A 16,080-nucleotide genomic window follows, 5' to 3' on the forward strand; every position below is an offset into this window, starting at 1 on the left:
GTCATAATAGATTACTGGGAAAAGATTATTCTTGCAATATTGAATGATAATAATATTATAAAATAATATGAGTTCAAGTTGTAGAAACCATTATCGTATGGCAGGTTATGTGGCCTTTAATATAAACAGGAAATATTTTTTGACCGAGAACAGAAACTTCTAGGCCAAGGTTCTGTACCCGTAAGTGTGTACTGTATCGCACCTCTATCAAAAAGCCACACATATCCTATATTCATGTAAAGCTTTGAACTTCAAAGTTTGAACTGCCGTTCAACCAAGAAAAAGTAAACTTCCTTATAAAATGTCCATTAACTGGGTCCAGCAGCTTTCTCTGATATATCTTGCCAACCTCAGCATGTGTGTGACCTTTGATAAACACATTACATTGACATGGCCCTGCTCTCCTTCATGGCTGAAGAAGAGCAGCCATGAACACACACACACACACACACACACACACACACACACACACACACACACACACACACACACACACTCTGGTTCAATCATGCTCTATCTCCCAATCACACAGTGCACACAATGCATACAGTGCACACACACGCACACGCACACACACACACACACACACGTTGTTGAAGACAACAACAAACAAATAATTTGATAAGTCTTTCAACCAAAACTCTTTCAGCAGGGTTGGTCTCACCAGGTTTGATACAAATTGAAATGTCTTTCACACATGGTGTGTGTGTGCGTGTGTGTGAGAAACATTAGGATTGGGTGTCTCAAAAATCCCACTGAGGCCTCACACTTATTTGCCTCTGTGAAACATTGCTTGCACATATGCAATTGTTGAGAGTCTAACTGCAGGCAACATTCAAATATAACCTCCTTTGAACATATGTGTGAGGGAAAATAACTTTATTTTCTTAATAACGACTACCAGATTACCACAACATGTTGAGGAAATGTGTAGACAGGGCTGTCAGAGATAACGCACAAACAAGCCACTACCCTAGCAACATGAGGGCTAATCTTTTATTTCATACTCCAAGCTCACAACAACTAATGTGATGGACCTACCTTGGTTTAGATCAACATAGTCCGACCTGGACCTAGCCAAAGAATGAATCTGCACAACAAATTGGTTGTCGCCAGGCGTAGCTGTGTTTACCTAGTTACCGTACTGTTGTTGCTGTGTTGTAGTGTCACCTGACTAGTGTGTGCATGATCTTCACCTTCCAGTCAGCTGATGCAGAAGAACTGGTTTAGGACCAATCTTAAGTATCACACCGGTTTGTGGTTTTAGAAATATTGTGGTGGATTTTCCAAATGAGTGAGCACTTCTGAGACGCAAAATTCCCATTAGACAATCCTTCTGGGCGCTCTCCTGAGATATTGCGATGAGGTGTTATTGGAAACTACACGACTGATCTCTTGTGTTGTTCCATTGATCTGTTTGGGTTGACATTATTTCCGTTGACGGTATGTGTGATAAGATCTAGGAAGTCAGACAACCATGACATCCTCACCGTTATAATGTAGTGTAGATGCAAGTTATTGTAACCTTAGCCAGCTAGAACACAAAGTCCTAACTGAAAGCACACTTCAGAACCCATTGATTGAGCTGGTTTTGATCAATGGACCTAAGGCAATGGCTGGTATGGCAGCTTTATGGAGTTTGACTCAGTTAGAGTGTAATCAGGACTACTCATATTGCTTTAAATATAATCAGTGCATACATATTTTTAAAAATAATTTCGAGAACATTGGGTCAACATCGGACTATGATTATAAATCACCCCCTAAATAATCCCTGAAAACAAATCAGACATGAAAATCAAGGACCTGGTCGGACAACGTAATGAACCTACTAAAGAAAACTCACCTTTATTATCCATCAGCCACATGAAGAGCAGCCAGGGGATGTAGCCCACTGGACCCCACAGAACCAGGACCGCGATGTCGGACTTGTTGAAACCAAAAGCACGTATGGCTGAGTTCTGGATCGGACCCCATGAGTTCCACACCATCCCTTGCAAGAATCCCAGAAGGGAAAAAAATGTCAACACCAGCCATCTTCTCCCATACACTCTGCTGTACACTGGCAGGTCATTTGTCTCCGTGCTTGACGGGGACAGAAGAGGTTCCCTTTCGGCTTGCTCGCTCGATGCGGTGCCCATGGTGTTGTACTCTCAGTTCGATGACAGTGTCCGTATCAATAATACGACGGGAAATACTTCGTTATTTACTTTTTTGTCCCCCCCCAGAAACAATAACAACCGTTGTCGGTTTACCATCGACGTGACGCTAGTGCGCATGTCTAAGCGGAAGTCGTATACAGTCTGAAAACTGTGCTCCTGTGACCGCCATTTTGGACCTTTCACTCCAGCGGCATGAACGGTCCTTCTCCGCGTCAACAGAGCCACAATGGAGGGACTTTCACCGTAGGCAACGTTGGAAGAAAGTCCAGCAGACGTACACGTGAATTTGTTTACTTCCTCGAGGTGTTACGTTGATCCCGTGCAACGTTTTGTGTAAGGGGAGACACTTTCTCCAGTAGCGCTCAATAAATCGATATAGGGTCTCTACCTTCCACAAATCCGGGAAGAGGATTTGAGACCACACTATTTTAAGACAGGTCTATATTTCGGAGCTAATCGGAACTACTTAAAACATACAGCATCATTGATTGACTTTATTTTGAGCGTCTGAACTGGTTGGAAGTGCCTTATTTCGCGTCATCTTCGGCCATTGAGTGATGACGGAGACATATCATACTGTCATTACATAGATTGACCTGTATCCAGCCTTAGTGTTATTCGTTTAATACACTGTCCTACTGCTACTAGTAAGGGCCATGGCAACCCGAGCCAACGTTAAGCCGTTCAGCCCCACGGAGGCCCGGAGGATTCAGGATGGTTTACAGCAGCCCGCTGTCTTCCTAAACATGGCTTCTGATTGGCCAGTTTGCAACTGGAGCGTCGACCAATTGGCTGTTTCCCTGGGAGACAAGCACATCAGATTCAGGCTTGGCCGAAAAGATGAAACTAACTGTGAGGCAAAAAAACAACAAACATTTCGATATCAAAATAATAATACCAAATGTACCAGAATAAATCAATACACTTCACTTTTAGTCAGAGGACACTTTAGTGACTTCAATAACATTTGGAAGACATTTTTAATTGGCTACAATGGGGGACGATTGAATGTGCAGTCCTGGTATTGCAATTACTGTGCTTAACCAACTGTGACAACATTTGGACTGCCTATAAACCATTTGATGTGCGGGCATTGTGTTCTAACTTTGAACCTCTCTTCCAACTCTGTACTAGTGTTTAGTCAGCGCTGATCACATGTACGATGCACACCAAAAAATGGCATAAATAATACATGAACAATTGTAATTGATAAATGATTACGATATTTACATAGAACCGAACCACATGAATTGCTTTATTCATACATAATTTCTCTCTCTCTCTCTCTCTCTTACTCCCCCCTCATTGTCTTGGTTCAAAGGGCCTCTGTTTGAGACACAGTGTGCCTATGTAGAGGCTAACCTGGCCCAGTTTCTCAGATGGACCAGTGGCCACAGTGAGGCGGCTGTGGGATCTTTTGCCGCCTACCCCTTCTCGGAGTACTGGGCCTACGCTGACTACAAGTACATTGCTCACCTCTTCCAGGAGACGCCTTCGAAGTTTCAGGTACAAGCTATTCTGTTCTGATGATGGCTCATTTTCGGTTTAATGTTAATTTTATGCCAATTTCCTGTTACCTTTAAAAGGAAAGTGGGTGAGGTTGAAGAAAATACTATTAAATATTGGTCTGTTTACTCCTTTTCTGTAAGTGGTCTGCCTTGAAGCTGTTATTGAGATTCAGACAAACTAGGGGTCATCCCAACCTTTCTGCCTGCAGTTACTTTATACTCGCGTCAGTGTAATGTGTTTCAGAGGGGCACCCTCTGAGTCAATAGCTGCTCGTTGGTGATTTACAATGTTTTGCGGGACACATGAGCAGATGCACAGACGTAGGGCAGACAAAGTTAATCTTTTTGGTTGTTAACACAGTAATGCATTAGGGTAGCACACTCACAGGAACAAGCGCTCCATCATGGAAACAGGGGGTGGGTTATACATCCAGAGTCTACCTCTTAACTTCAGAATGCATACACCGAAGAAAGCAAAAGGGTTTTCCGTATATTGTTTGGTTCTTGACATTCTGAGGATGTTTTCACTGAACGGTTCAAACTTATGCTAATCACGGATTGCTGTTCCATTGTAAGCGGTTCTCGGAATACTTGCTATGCCATTTCTTGGTCTGTTCAGCAACGGTATTCATCTCAAAGGCTTTAATGTTCCACCAACACAGAGATCGGGGGTCTAGTCTTTTTTTACTCCGCTCCTACTGAGATATTTGCCTTTTCGCCACCTCCATGGCTTCACTGTGATCGACGCCGTTGTCTTTTGTCAGTGTCCTTTCCACCAACCTGTAATTTAAATCAATCCCATGACAGCTCCAATCGACCAGTCACATCGGACACGGCACTTATCACGTATGTTTTTCTCTTAGGATGTCAGGTGGTCCGACTTTGGCTTTGAGGGGCGCGACGGGCAAGCCAGCACCCTGTGGATCGGCACCCAGGGGGCCAACACCCCATGTCACCTGGACTCGTACGGCTTCAACCTGGTGCTGCAGGTGCAAGGAAGGTAGGGCTGGGCGATTGATCGAATTTTGATCATGATTTTAGCGTCAAACAATCACAAAACTAATATAATCGAGTTTAAACGTTTTTTTTGTTTGTTTTTTTCATTAAATGTTTTAACAGCTGGATACATATCTGTACATTATTTTAGATTTCAACATTTTCTATTTGACAATTTTGTGTACTATTTTTTAAGGCTAACTTTCAAAGTTCTCAGTTACAAAGTGTTTTTTGGGAGAGACATGCTTAATACATGTTTTCAAACTAAAAAAATAATCGTTTGAATATCGTGATTTCAATATTGACCAAAATTATCGTGATTAGGATTTTTTCCATAATCGAGCAGCCCTAAAGGAAGGTGAGGTTAACCAGCGGCCAGTGTGGGCTAAACATTCCTGTCCTTCTGCTATTAGGCCTCAGATGCTAAGCTGTCATGATGAGGGGCTGATGATATGATATGATTGGAATTTGTCTGTGTGTTCGTGCATTGGCTCGTGTGTGTGCGCTTGATTCAAGATGTATGCTAACCAATCCTTTACGAGATATCCTTTCACCAATGGGGATTCTAGGCAATATCCTTATGAATAGATACACTCGAGATGTCAGAGGTCAGAAATTCATGTTGTCAAATTGAGCTGAAAGGTGTGTGTGTGTCTAAAGCCAGGAAAATACAGTGAGGCCGGCCGCCTTGAGAGAAGGTGACTAGATTACGTTAGACACAGGCCCTATTGTGGTATGGAGGTCTCCTGACAGAAAGAGGAAAAAATATCAATTTGTATCTTATCTCTCTCCTTTTACTTTCTCAAGCAAGCACAATTCTTATCTTATACCCGGTAATTGGGTCTCAGGGGTCATTTCAATAGGCAAAGAAATGACTGTGATTGTTCTTGGTCGCTGTTGATCTGTAGAAGGAATCTTCACAGAATGCTGATGAATCCGTAAAGCTCACAGAGCTTTTGTGATCGCGGTGTCGTGACACAGACGAACTTGGATTGAATTGGAGCAGTCGAGCACGTCAACGCTGTTGAAAGCGCCACAGATCAATTCAGGGAACGGAGGAACACAGTAAAAATGTTGGGTTTAGAGACGGATTGGGATGTCCTCATTTGAGGAGTGGAAGTTGCCCTCCCTTATCAATTTGATCGTGCCGTCAGTCCCATTGTAGCAACTTGTCCAATTGTATTCGGTGTATCGAGTTCATCGGTATTGTGAGCCTCTATCGTTTGTTATACGGGTCCCACCGAGTGACGGCTCTGCTTCTCTTGTCGTCCTCTCTCACTTCTCCTCTCTCACGCGTCGTCATACAGGAAGCGCTGGCACCTGTTTCCTCCCGAGGACACGGCCAGCATGTACCCCACCCGGATCCCCTACGAGGAGTCCAGTGTCTTCAGCCGGGTGGACGTGGTCCGCCCCGACCCGGCCAAGTTCCCGGCCTTCAGGACGGCCAGGCCCCACCGGGTCACCCTGCAGCCTGGACAGGTCAGCCCCGGGCCCCGCCCTCCCTCCCTCCCTCCCTTCCTTCCTCCCTCCCTTCGTCCATCACACAGATGGAAGCCTCCGTAGCTCAGGTTTAGACACTAAAAGCCATGCCATGCCCCTCTAAAGGCTCAGTTATGGCTCCACGTCGACGCAACACAACGGTGCAGACGCTGCGACGCAGTCGTGAACCTGCTTTGGTTCTGCGTCGGGTTTTAGTGTGCGGACCAATCGAAGCACTTGCTGCTGCGTCGCCTTGACGCAAGGTTACAATTTTTGGGAGGCACAGGTCAAGCCCTCGCGGTGGACGCAAAGGAGAGTCCGCAAGGACGTAATGGATCCGTAAACCCCCTTGTGTTGCCTCAACGTGGAACCATAACTAAGCCTTTACTCTGAGCCACCTTTTTTGAACCATTTCGGTGAAACTCTGGCATAAGTAAATCTAGCAACCTTTGAGTTTCAATGCCTCTGCTTCTTTAGTATTGCAGCTCGGCGACAGTGTTGACTCACTTTGTAAACCCAAGGTTGAGAGGAAGTGAAATGTCGGTCAAGTCAACTGTGCCGACAGATATGCAGTCACAGACTTTGTCGCATGTGATAAATGACTTTTGTCACAGAGTAGGTAATCATAACGATGCATTTCCTTGCTCATCAGGCGATGTCCTGGTGATGTTAAGCAGAAATAATATTGGTCTTTATGGTCTTTTTTGTGCTTAGCTTTTTTAAATGGGCTGAGGAATGCTCATTAAAACTATAACTATGTTCTGAAACACCCTGGCAGATATCAGCTGAACGGGCCTGATCGGTATGTATTGCGTCTAACACAGAACCGTATCCTCATATGGTTGCCTTGTACGTCAATTTGTTTATGAGTACAATCTCAGCCTGGTGCTCGACTCTCATTCGGTCACCGTTACCTCACTTTATCCTCCAGTAGCTGTCTGGTAAGAAGGAAAGCAGCGAGGGGAGTCAGGGCCAAGGTGTACCATTATCCTATAACCCTCAACCTGGGTATCTCTGTCCAATCCCCTCCTTCACACCAGCCCTTCTGGCCCACCATTTCTGACACAGTGCTGCTGAGATTTCAGCAAGACGCCTTTTTCCAAAAGTCAAAACATTGCAGCGACGTTAGCTTTCCATCCTTATCATCGCTGTTGTCATTGGCTACCTCAGAAGTCCCCCGTTGCACCACACTCTCTCTTATCACCGCAACCCTCCTCCGCAGTCACATGGTATCTTTTAAACTCGTATCACGTGAGGAGGCATACTAAGTTTTTATGTTTTTCATGTTTTTCATTTTGAATAATCAGTCAGTTCATTTATTGTGAAGTTAGTTAATTTAGTGCTTTTGTCTTTTTGTCAAATCGTTCGCATTACCCAATACCCACCATTTCTCAGCTATGATTTTAATAAGCCTTGATCAGTCCAAATGGGCCCTATCAACGCCAAGGCACTTGGCAATATGTCAGCTGCCAACACAAATGAGATACTGAGTGCACAGCGATGACACTATTGGAAAGCTTAAAATATTTCAGCAAAATCAAACAAAGCACAGAGCTGTGCTCCTTTCATGCTATTGTGTGTCGATGAATCAATGAAGCTGTCTCATTCGAAAAGAGATGGGAGTAACACAAGAGGGAACTGGGTGCTAGGCTGGAAAAGGTGATGTACTGCCACCTAGTGGATTGTCCGCATGATTGCGTCATCTGTAATTGCTGAACAATAGCAATTCTAAGGACAAAGTTAAATCTCTTGAACGGTCCCCAACAGGTGCTGTACGTCCCCAGACACTGGTGGCATTATGTGGAGTCCTTGGATACGGTCACTGTTAGCGTCAACACCTGGATAGAGCTGGTAAGCTAACAACCCCCCCGCCTTATCCACGCAACACACACTTACCGCTTTCTATGAATAGACGACTGATGTCTGATACTTTACCTCAAAATGAAAGGGGCTCTTCAGGCGAAAAAATGATCATTTTGAGGGGAGCCAATTTGCTTTGAAAGAGGGCCCGGGCTAACGGATGGTTGATGCTCACAGCGCTAAGTGCTGCCATCCGACAGCGCCTCCCCGATGAACACGTCCTGTAGTGAAGGATTCACACCGGCATTATGGTGTGTGTGTGTGTGTCTGTGTGTGTGCGCGTGCAGATACACCGTGTGTGCGCATGGGCACATCCACTATTATTGGGGATGAGTGTGTGTATGGGAGTATTCCTTCAGAATTTGTGTGTGTGTGTGTGTGTGTGTGTGTGTTGGTACGTGCGTGTGTGCATTAGAGTGCCTGAAGCAGAAGAAGCCCAGCCTCAGCCAGGGAACGGTTTATTCAGCTGGGCCGTCCCTCCCTGCAAGGTCACTGATGTGCTGGAATCTCTGCAAGCAGCCCCCAGCCCCCTACTATCCTCCATCCTTCTTTCACATCATACCCATGCTCCATTCTCTCTGTGCGCCACGCCTTGCTCTCCAACCTGTGTCCGTCCGTCCATCCGTCCGTCTGTCCCCTCCCCACCCAGACTGACCGGCCTTTGTTGACCCTCTTTCCCGTGACAGGAAGTGGACGACGAGGCGAGGGTCAGCGAGGCCGTGACCAAGGCGGTGGTGTGCGCGCTGAAAGCAGCGCCCAGCCAAGACAACGGCGACACGTGGCTCAACCCCACCGAGGTAGAGGCATCCAGACGGGGAGAGAGAGAGGGAGTGTTGTTTACATGACTTCGTCTTCGTCTTCGGCTAGACTCCACACACAAAATCCAATCCGCGGCGTCGGCAGGAGCCAAGCGCTCTGGGGTTGTGCGTTGAAACGCACACAATCACTTTTGAGATGTCTAGCCAAATGGATCAAGTTGCGAATGAAGAATTATACATATTCGTATCTCTGCTGATAACATGCTTGCGATTAAGCTTGTTTCTCCCAGGAACATCGTCTTCACACAAGAGTTATGTAATTACGGCCTCAGGCTTAAAAGTTTGTCATATACACGTCTTTCTGGTGCCTGTCGGCTGCTGCTTGCATAGCAATTTCACATGAAGCTCTATTTTAATGTTTGTTTGAAAGACGATAAGCAAAAACCCTTTTGAGGCTCCTTAGTGCAACCGAGAGCAGGATGAGTGGCAGTAGCATCCACCCTTCACACACTCCCCCCCCCCCCCCCCCTCTCTGTGGATGTCAGGGAGGCTCTGCTCTGCCGTCCACCGCAGCACAGATGGTGTCTCAGTCCTTCTTAACGTGCAGGCAGTGATTTGCTGTACAGGAAGAGCTTAGGGACCTCTGATACGAATGGGATCCAGAGGGAGAGAAGATACCCGAGTTCACTGAAAGTTTAAACTCGGCCGGCCAAAATCCTGGGAGATTGACACTAATCCAGCGCTAATAAATAAAGGATTACAATCTGAATCAATACTTGGCTTGTCGTTCGACTAACGACACGCTGTCAGACACTGATGTAGTCTGTAGATTCGCATGGATCTCTCTAAGTGCGTCGTCTCAAACTAAAGTAATGCCAGACCGGCTGAAGCACAATCGAATTCCACCGCTCACCACTTTTTATTGTCCCTCATCCTTTGCAGGACGGAGTGGCCACTCACGAGGAGAACATGCAGTGCCTGAACCTGGCGGTGCAGGCGTGCGCGCAACAACCGCCGACCGAAACGAAAGCCCTGAAACGAGACTCTGCCGGGCTGCCCGCTGACCCGGCCGTGGAACCTACGCCCATTACCGCTGCCTTTGGGCCACACCTGGTCCTGGTGCCCTGCACCTCTCACGAAGACACCCCCGGCTATGACGCGACCTGCCCCGCCGAAACACCAACCAAGCAGGCCAAACTGTCGGGGTCCTCGGCAGACCGACCTGCCGGAGCCGAGGGGTTCGGGGGGCCCGCCTCTGAGCAGGGTCGGGTACAGGGGGCGGGGGATGCGCTGCCAATCACCACCAACGACCTATTGGACTGCCTGGTGCATCCTGATGTCATCAGCCGCGTCACAGAGCTGTTGTTGGAGAAGCGGAGCGGGAGACGCCCCGGGGTCACACCCGCACATCGTTGAGGTTTCGATCCACGGTAAATGACACATGGGACTTATTTGTGTTGTGTGGAGGGGAGAAGATTGTGTTCAAAGGAGCATCAAACCAGTCTTCACGCTTCTTGTTTGTTTATTAAAGAGGCTTTGGTGCAAATGACTCCTGTTTAGGCTAGAGGGGTATGTGTCTGGACACCAACGTGGTGCTAAGCTTTCGCTTGAAAGGTTAAGATTTTGACCCCAGTCCCCTGTTTGGCAGGATCAGAATCCCATGGTTTAAAACATCCCTTTAAAGGCCACTTTGGCTGTGATTAAGGAGTGCAATGCTTCCCCCCCGAGTAAGCAGTTATTCCAAACTTCTGATGAGTCACAGAAATACAAACAGTTGGAGGAAATTACTGAGGATTAATTGAGCAATTATAATCCGATCAAGTAAATGTGGGAATAAATATCAGCAAGTTCCCGGGTTTTGACACATGCCTTGTTTACACAACCTAATTCGGCATCAGGAAGAAAAAAAAAATCCACAATGTTTTTCATTTAAAGATGTCAAAAGTTGTTAACTTGACATTGTTAGTGGGAAATTAATTTACTCACTCCTCATATAGTAATCAGAGCATTGCTTTCCAACAGCAACAGCAGATTGTAATGGTGTTGTGATTGGTTTAATTGCAGAACATTTGTCAGGGTTCTCCAGGAACTTTGAATTGACGCAGCGTTAATTGGAAAATTTATGTTAATTATTGCATACATTTTATACATTTGTTTTCTTAAAAAAAATAAAAGACATTCTACAGAATGGTGTCTGAGCCTTATAAAAATGATTTAACATCAAATACTGGAAAGCAGCAAGGTCTCATTTATCCATAATGTAGGCAAAATATGTGTTCAGTCAAAGGCAATCCTTTAGTATGTGAATAGTTCTCTAATTAAGATGATTAATACCAAAGTAGACAATAGGAAACAAGGTTAAAGTCCTTCGGAGGAGACGTAAAACTGAGGTCCGGTCTCACTGAGGTCATAAAAGATCCCATCCTCCTGTATAATTGGCTGACTCATTAATTCCCTCGCTCTCCACCTCAAGCTGGTGTGTGGTGAATGTTCTGCCGCAGATTGGCTGCCGTGCATCACCCAAGTGGGTGCTACACACTGGTGGTGGTTAGTGAGGTTCCCCCCTTCACTGTAAAGCGTCTTTGAGTGTCTAGAAAAGCGCTATATAAATTCAATCCATTATTATTATTATTATTATAAAGAGCCATTAAAAGAGATTTTAGAAAGTTAAAATCTATGTTTTGTGCAACATTTTAAAGTATAATTTCTGGCGCAACAAACCCAAAATAATATTATTCTTGTCATTAAAAATAAAAATAAACGTGTTAAAATGTAAAAATCGCAGATTTGCATTGACGATTCATCACTGGTCATACAATAAACAAGAAACCAAAAAATATTCATCCCATCTTAACATGTAAACGTCACAAATAAAGTACATAAGTCTGCAATATAATTAATTACAAAAACCAAAATAAATCATCCCCGGAAACTGGGATTGCAGAATACTATAATTGCCTTTCCCAGGCACACTTTAAGGCAAAGCAGAGACTAGGGAGTTGATTAAGACATTGCTTGGCAGTACTCACCTTCTGCCCTCAATTTCTAATCCATGTGCAATAATTAGGGAAGAAGTATGAACGTCTGACACTAAATGCGTACCTGAAGTCTATTAGTGTGACGACGTGTATTCGTCGCTGAAACGTGTGCGATGTCGCCCTGTGACAGCTAATTTACATATCATGTATGTGACATCTCTTTTGGATGAATCTGATGACAATAAAAACAGCTATGCATCATGGGAGATAGTGCTGAAATGAGTGCACACCGGCAGGTCTAAACTTCTCGGAGGTTGCATTAACGGCATTATTAAGTAGTGCACTATAAAGGGATCCAGATTCGTCCAATCATATTTCGGACAGCATTACAAAATGGCGACTCGCCCAAATAGTGAGCTACGTAGGGGCACCGGCGGACCAATCCGAACAGGGCCGAAGGTGGGAAGGCGGTGGGCCGAGTTTATAGTTTGGTCATCTTCTCGGTCATCTTCAGCTCGTCCTCGCTCTCTCCCTTCGCAGCATCCTGCTGGTACAGTTTGTCCAGCTGACTCGGGTCCACGTAGGTGTAGAAGTAGGCCATGATGGAGAAGATGATGCACACCGCCACCAGCAAACACGCAAACAACACAAACTCCGCCCACTGCAAACAGCAGAGGAAGACCGCTACGGATCAGTAGTATTGACACAGTACTCTCTCTCTCTACTGTGGCTCTATGGGTAAGAGTTCACCCAACAACAATAGGCGGTCGTTTGGGTTTTACTGAGCGCAATCAAGGTGGCTGTTCTGGCAGGCCTTTATCTGTCAGTGTTTTACACGTACGCCAACCATCCACCACTCAAGGTTAACTTTTAACCTAATTTCTCTCATGGAATGTCACAAAATGACGTCAAATTCCATGTCTAAACACACCCGACGTTGCCTGTGCAATGTATGTTTAGGACACGTTTAGTCAAACGTGAGGTGTGTGTTGTGTGCAACTGTTCCCATAGGTTGTCTCACCTGTTCAAGGCCCCCCCCCTCCGCCACGATCAGCACGATGACGTTGCCGAAGGCGACGGTGAGCAGCCAGCCGGCCTGCAACACTGACTTCATGTTGGCCGGAGCCTGGGGCGAGGGGAGAGAGAGAGAGAGAGTTACACCTGGGAGTTACACCACTTTAAGCAGCGGTTCCCGACCTGGGTGTCTGGACCACACTTGGGGGTTGTCCGATAAGCATCTGAGGCCATGGGAGAAGATGCAGAATTATATATAGCTGTAGATATCTAAAACGATTGTGTGTACTAAAAGACCATATAATACCACACACGTTTGTACATTCACTTTGAAATTGTTAATAACCTTTACGGCATATGTTGGTTTGTACATTCAATTGGAAATTGTTAATAACCTGACGGCATATGTTGATTAACCTGACACACGCAATGGTTTGTTGCACAGAACCATCTGGAAGTCGTCCATTGAAAGTGTTTGGAAAAGGGCAGGCACTTTCAAAGGACACTCGGCAGGTGATTGGATGAAGCTCCTGTCCATCACCAGCTATCACGTAGATCACGTGGTTCCTCATAGGAAGCTGATCGGTCCGAACCACTGTGGGTCAACCACAAGCGCATAATTGAAAGCCTGGTAAGATGGATTCTCACAAGATCGAGCTCTCACGAATACAGCTGCCTCGCAAGGTGACATGTCTACAGGGTAACATGTTGAGACCTACAAAACTAATAATTTTGAGATCCACTGACTTAAAGGGGACAGTTCAACAATGCCGTAAGAAAACGGCATTGTCATTGGGGTAGAAGAAGTAGAAAGATCCAGATAAGCCGGGTTGAGGTGCACGTTGAGGTGTGTGGTGGATTCATGAAAGCTAATTCAGCTGTGGAGTCAGCTTCTCCTGACCCCAATGGCATCATTGTGGCGTGGCCGTGAGCTGGCATGGTCTAGCAGAGCTGACCACTCCGTACAAACACAACTATTTTTGTTTACGCCATTCCGTCCAAACTTCAAAAAGAGGGGTTGATTGTCCAGTGAACCGTGCCTCTATTGGCCCTGACACACCATTCCGACTGCCAATCGTCAGCAGAAAAGGCAGTCGGACCGATGTGGCCGATTCAACATGTGCAATCGGTGGAAAAGAACCCTGTGTGTGTTGGTGTGTCAGGGCCTTAAGGAGACAAGCCTCCGGGATTGTGCCAAGTCGGAGTGAACCCTGTTCCTCCCTCACTGGTGCTCCCATTTAACTCCCCGACAGGATGAGTTAAAGGAGACCAAACACCCCCTTAGAGCTGTGTACGGAAAGCCTCCTGGCCCTCTTCTGGTTTTTCATTCAGGGGCGGAGCTATAGTGCAGTTCCCGCTTTCGCTGTCGCCGCTCCCTGCAGATCTGAGGGGAGTGTTGCCAGAAGGTTGGATTGATGTTACCTGGCAACCCAAAAACGACTAGAACCAAAGACAATGAACATACAGAGGGCAATTTGAGTCCATATTCACATCTTATCCTACCCTTTTAAGACTTGCTGTTTCGATTTTTCAGCTACAATAGGTCGTTTCGGGGTTTGGTTTGCCCTTAACTCCTTAATACACAAGAAATATTGAAGCAGATACAAGTGGTGTTGACGGGACGTATGCGGGGGGTCCAACCTGTGAGTAGGAGAACTCCAGGCCGGTGACGGAGAACATGACTTCCCCGACGGTGATGAGGACGTACTGGGGAATCTGCCAGGCGATGTTAACATTGTTGGCCATCACGTCCTCAAACCTGGCTGCCACGATGTTTTCACCTTCCTAGCGAATGACATTCGGGAGACAATGAGTTATAGGCGCAGTGCGTGGGATTTAGCGGCATCTAGCAGTGAGGTTGCAGAGTGAGTGATGAGAGTCCTTGATAGGTCTTTAAATTGTACTTGGTTATTAAGTCTGTAAAACGAAAGATCTTCATACCTAACAAGTAATATAGATCAAAGATGAAAAACCTTCCTCGCTAGAGCTATTTGTTCGCTCTGGGCTTCTGTACACATGGCAGCCTCAAAAGAAGAGGACCTGCTCCCTATGTAAATATAAAGGGCTCATTCTAAGGTATGAAAAAACGCAATTCATATTTTCAAATGATTAAACACTAATGAAAACGTACTTATGAATTACATATTCCAGTTCCTCAGAATCTGTTTGGCAGACCGCAACTCAATTCCACACACTGCACCGCAAGTATTATGGGATGCTCCAAATGTTATCGTGCTGTAAAGCTGGAGAGTATTCATACAAAACACATACCTTCTTGAGTATGAAGGTGTATGAGGCACCAAAGTCTAGAAGACCCAGGTCCAGATTGGAGAAAACCCCTGTTGGCGCCTCGCACTTGACACTCGGGTATCTACCAGGGAAGAGTTGATGAATGTGAGACAAATAAATAAACGTCTGCCACCATTTAGTCATACTCTGTCAGGGGAAAACCAACCGATTCCTTGTTAAGTTCTGGATTGGAGACATGATGTAGTTAGCCTGGACATTGATGGGAACATCCGTAAGATACACGCTGGTGTTTTCAGGCAGCGTGCTGATGAAACTGTAACACAAGTTTGGTGGTTTCTTCATCTTTTGATCACTTTGTCATCGTCATCATCATCGCTGTTGTGAGAATCAAAGCTCTGCCATCAAACTTGTTATGTATGTGCATACTGTAGGTGTACACAACATTATGTACATATACATTTCAGATAAATATAATACATATATATATAGATATACATAAAGGTATAAATAAAATACCGCAAAAAGGCATTCCCGCCGGGATCTTTCTCAATATTGTCCTCCACCTGAAACGAAAAATACAGCGACACGGAAGTGAGCAGAAGCGAACGAGGTTACAGACACAAGGACACGGCCCATGAGGTAATGATTCTGAGATTATTGATTCATTCCTGAAGGCTCGACACCCATTAACATCCAGCTCAATGGGCTGGACTCTCAGTTCACACTCACAAGGTCATGCTCCATTCCGTTTCCCGACGCTACCGGGTACAGAATGAGACTGTAGGCTCGCTGCTCCGTGTACGACTGCGTGATTTCAGTGGGGTGGACCGATCCGGGGGAATGGACGAGTATGGTCAGGTTGCTGCTGTGCTCTACCAGGTGAAGCGTTTTGTACTCCTGGGGGTCCTAACGAACACAAAGCCGGTCTGGGATTAGAAACGTGCCAACGAGAGGACCTCCGGCATTACAAAGCTTTGATTCTCCTCAGATGTCAATGGAAAACATATGATATAAATGCGTGTTTTTATCAAGAGCTAACAGCCGAGTGCAGTATGTGGGTAAGAACACCTCCACG

The 16,080-nt window shown here is 45.7% G+C and overlaps 3 protein-coding genes across 10 annotated transcripts in view; 1 reads left to right on the forward strand and 2 right to left on the reverse strand.

The window, feature by feature from the left end:
• slc49a4 (solute carrier family 49 member 4) overlaps positions 1 to 2,211 on the reverse strand; it is a 39,525-nt gene extending 37,314 nt beyond the window's left edge. For both annotated transcript variants that reach the window (XM_030343713.1, XM_030343712.1), the window contains exon 1: positions 1,847 to 2,211. In XM_030343713.1, coding sequence (XP_030199573.1) covers positions 1,847 to 2,141 — 295 coding nt within the window. In that variant the 5' untranslated portion in view covers positions 2,142 to 2,211. The remainder of the gene's footprint in view (positions 1 to 1,846) is intronic.
• A 95-nt stretch (positions 2,212 to 2,306) lies between these two features.
• Positions 2,307 to 10,951, forward strand: hspbap1 (hspb associated protein 1). 6 transcript variants are annotated; one of them, XM_030343706.1, is made up of 8 exons: positions 2,307 to 2,442; positions 2,811 to 3,014; positions 3,484 to 3,668; positions 4,534 to 4,670; positions 5,974 to 6,145; positions 7,913 to 7,996; positions 8,692 to 8,802; positions 9,706 to 10,951. In XM_030343706.1, the coding sequence occupies exons 1-8, from the start codon at positions 2,355 to 2,357 to the stop codon at positions 10,177 to 10,179; spliced, it is 1,455 nt and encodes a 484-aa protein (XP_030199566.1). In that variant the 5' UTR covers positions 2,307 to 2,354; the 3' UTR covers positions 10,180 to 10,951. The 6 variants fall into 6 exon arrangements, with proteins under 6 accessions (XP_030199566.1, XP_030199567.1, XP_030199570.1 ...); XM_030343707.1 differs by having other exon boundaries at positions 2,331 to 2,436; XM_030343708.1 differs by having other exon boundaries at positions 2,342 to 2,495.
• The window catches only part of slc15a2 (solute carrier family 15 member 2), a 14,812-nt gene continuing 9,602 nt past the window's right edge, over positions 10,871 to 16,080 (reverse strand). For both annotated transcript variants that reach the window (XM_030343702.1, XM_030343703.1), the window contains exons 16-22: positions 15,735 to 15,911; positions 15,522 to 15,568; positions 15,211 to 15,318; positions 15,027 to 15,126; positions 14,397 to 14,540; positions 12,763 to 12,867; positions 10,871 to 12,402 (exon numbers count right to left, since the gene is read on the reverse strand). In XM_030343702.1, the coding sequence (XP_030199562.1) occupies positions 12,223 to 12,402; positions 12,763 to 12,867; positions 14,397 to 14,540; positions 15,027 to 15,126; positions 15,211 to 15,318; positions 15,522 to 15,568; positions 15,735 to 15,911 (861 nt within the window). In that variant the 3' untranslated portion in view covers positions 10,871 to 12,222. The remainder of the gene's footprint in view (positions 12,403 to 12,762; positions 12,868 to 14,396; positions 14,541 to 15,026; positions 15,127 to 15,210; positions 15,319 to 15,521; positions 15,569 to 15,734; positions 15,912 to 16,080) is intronic.

The sequence above is a fragment of the Gadus morhua genome, chromosome 20, assembly GCF_902167405.1.
Source record: "Gadus morhua chromosome 20, gadMor3.0, whole genome shotgun sequence".
Classification (NCBI taxonomy): Eukaryota; Metazoa; Chordata; class Actinopteri; order Gadiformes; family Gadidae; genus Gadus; species Gadus morhua.

Bases quoted from the DNA above. Each gene is read 5' to 3' on its own strand.
- hspbap1 (XM_030343706.1), top strand. From the start codon at position 2,355: ATGAACGGTCCTTCTCCGCGTCAACAGAGCCACAATGGAGGGACTTTC. The intron at 4,671-5,973 runs GTAGGGCTGGGC...GTCGTCATACAG, and splicing joins GTGCTGCAGGTGCAAGGAAG to GAAGCGCTGGCACCTGTTTC. The intron at 7,997-8,691 runs GTAAGCTAACAA...TTCCCGTGACAG, and splicing joins TCAACACCTGGATAGAGCTG to GAAGTGGACGACGAGGCGAG.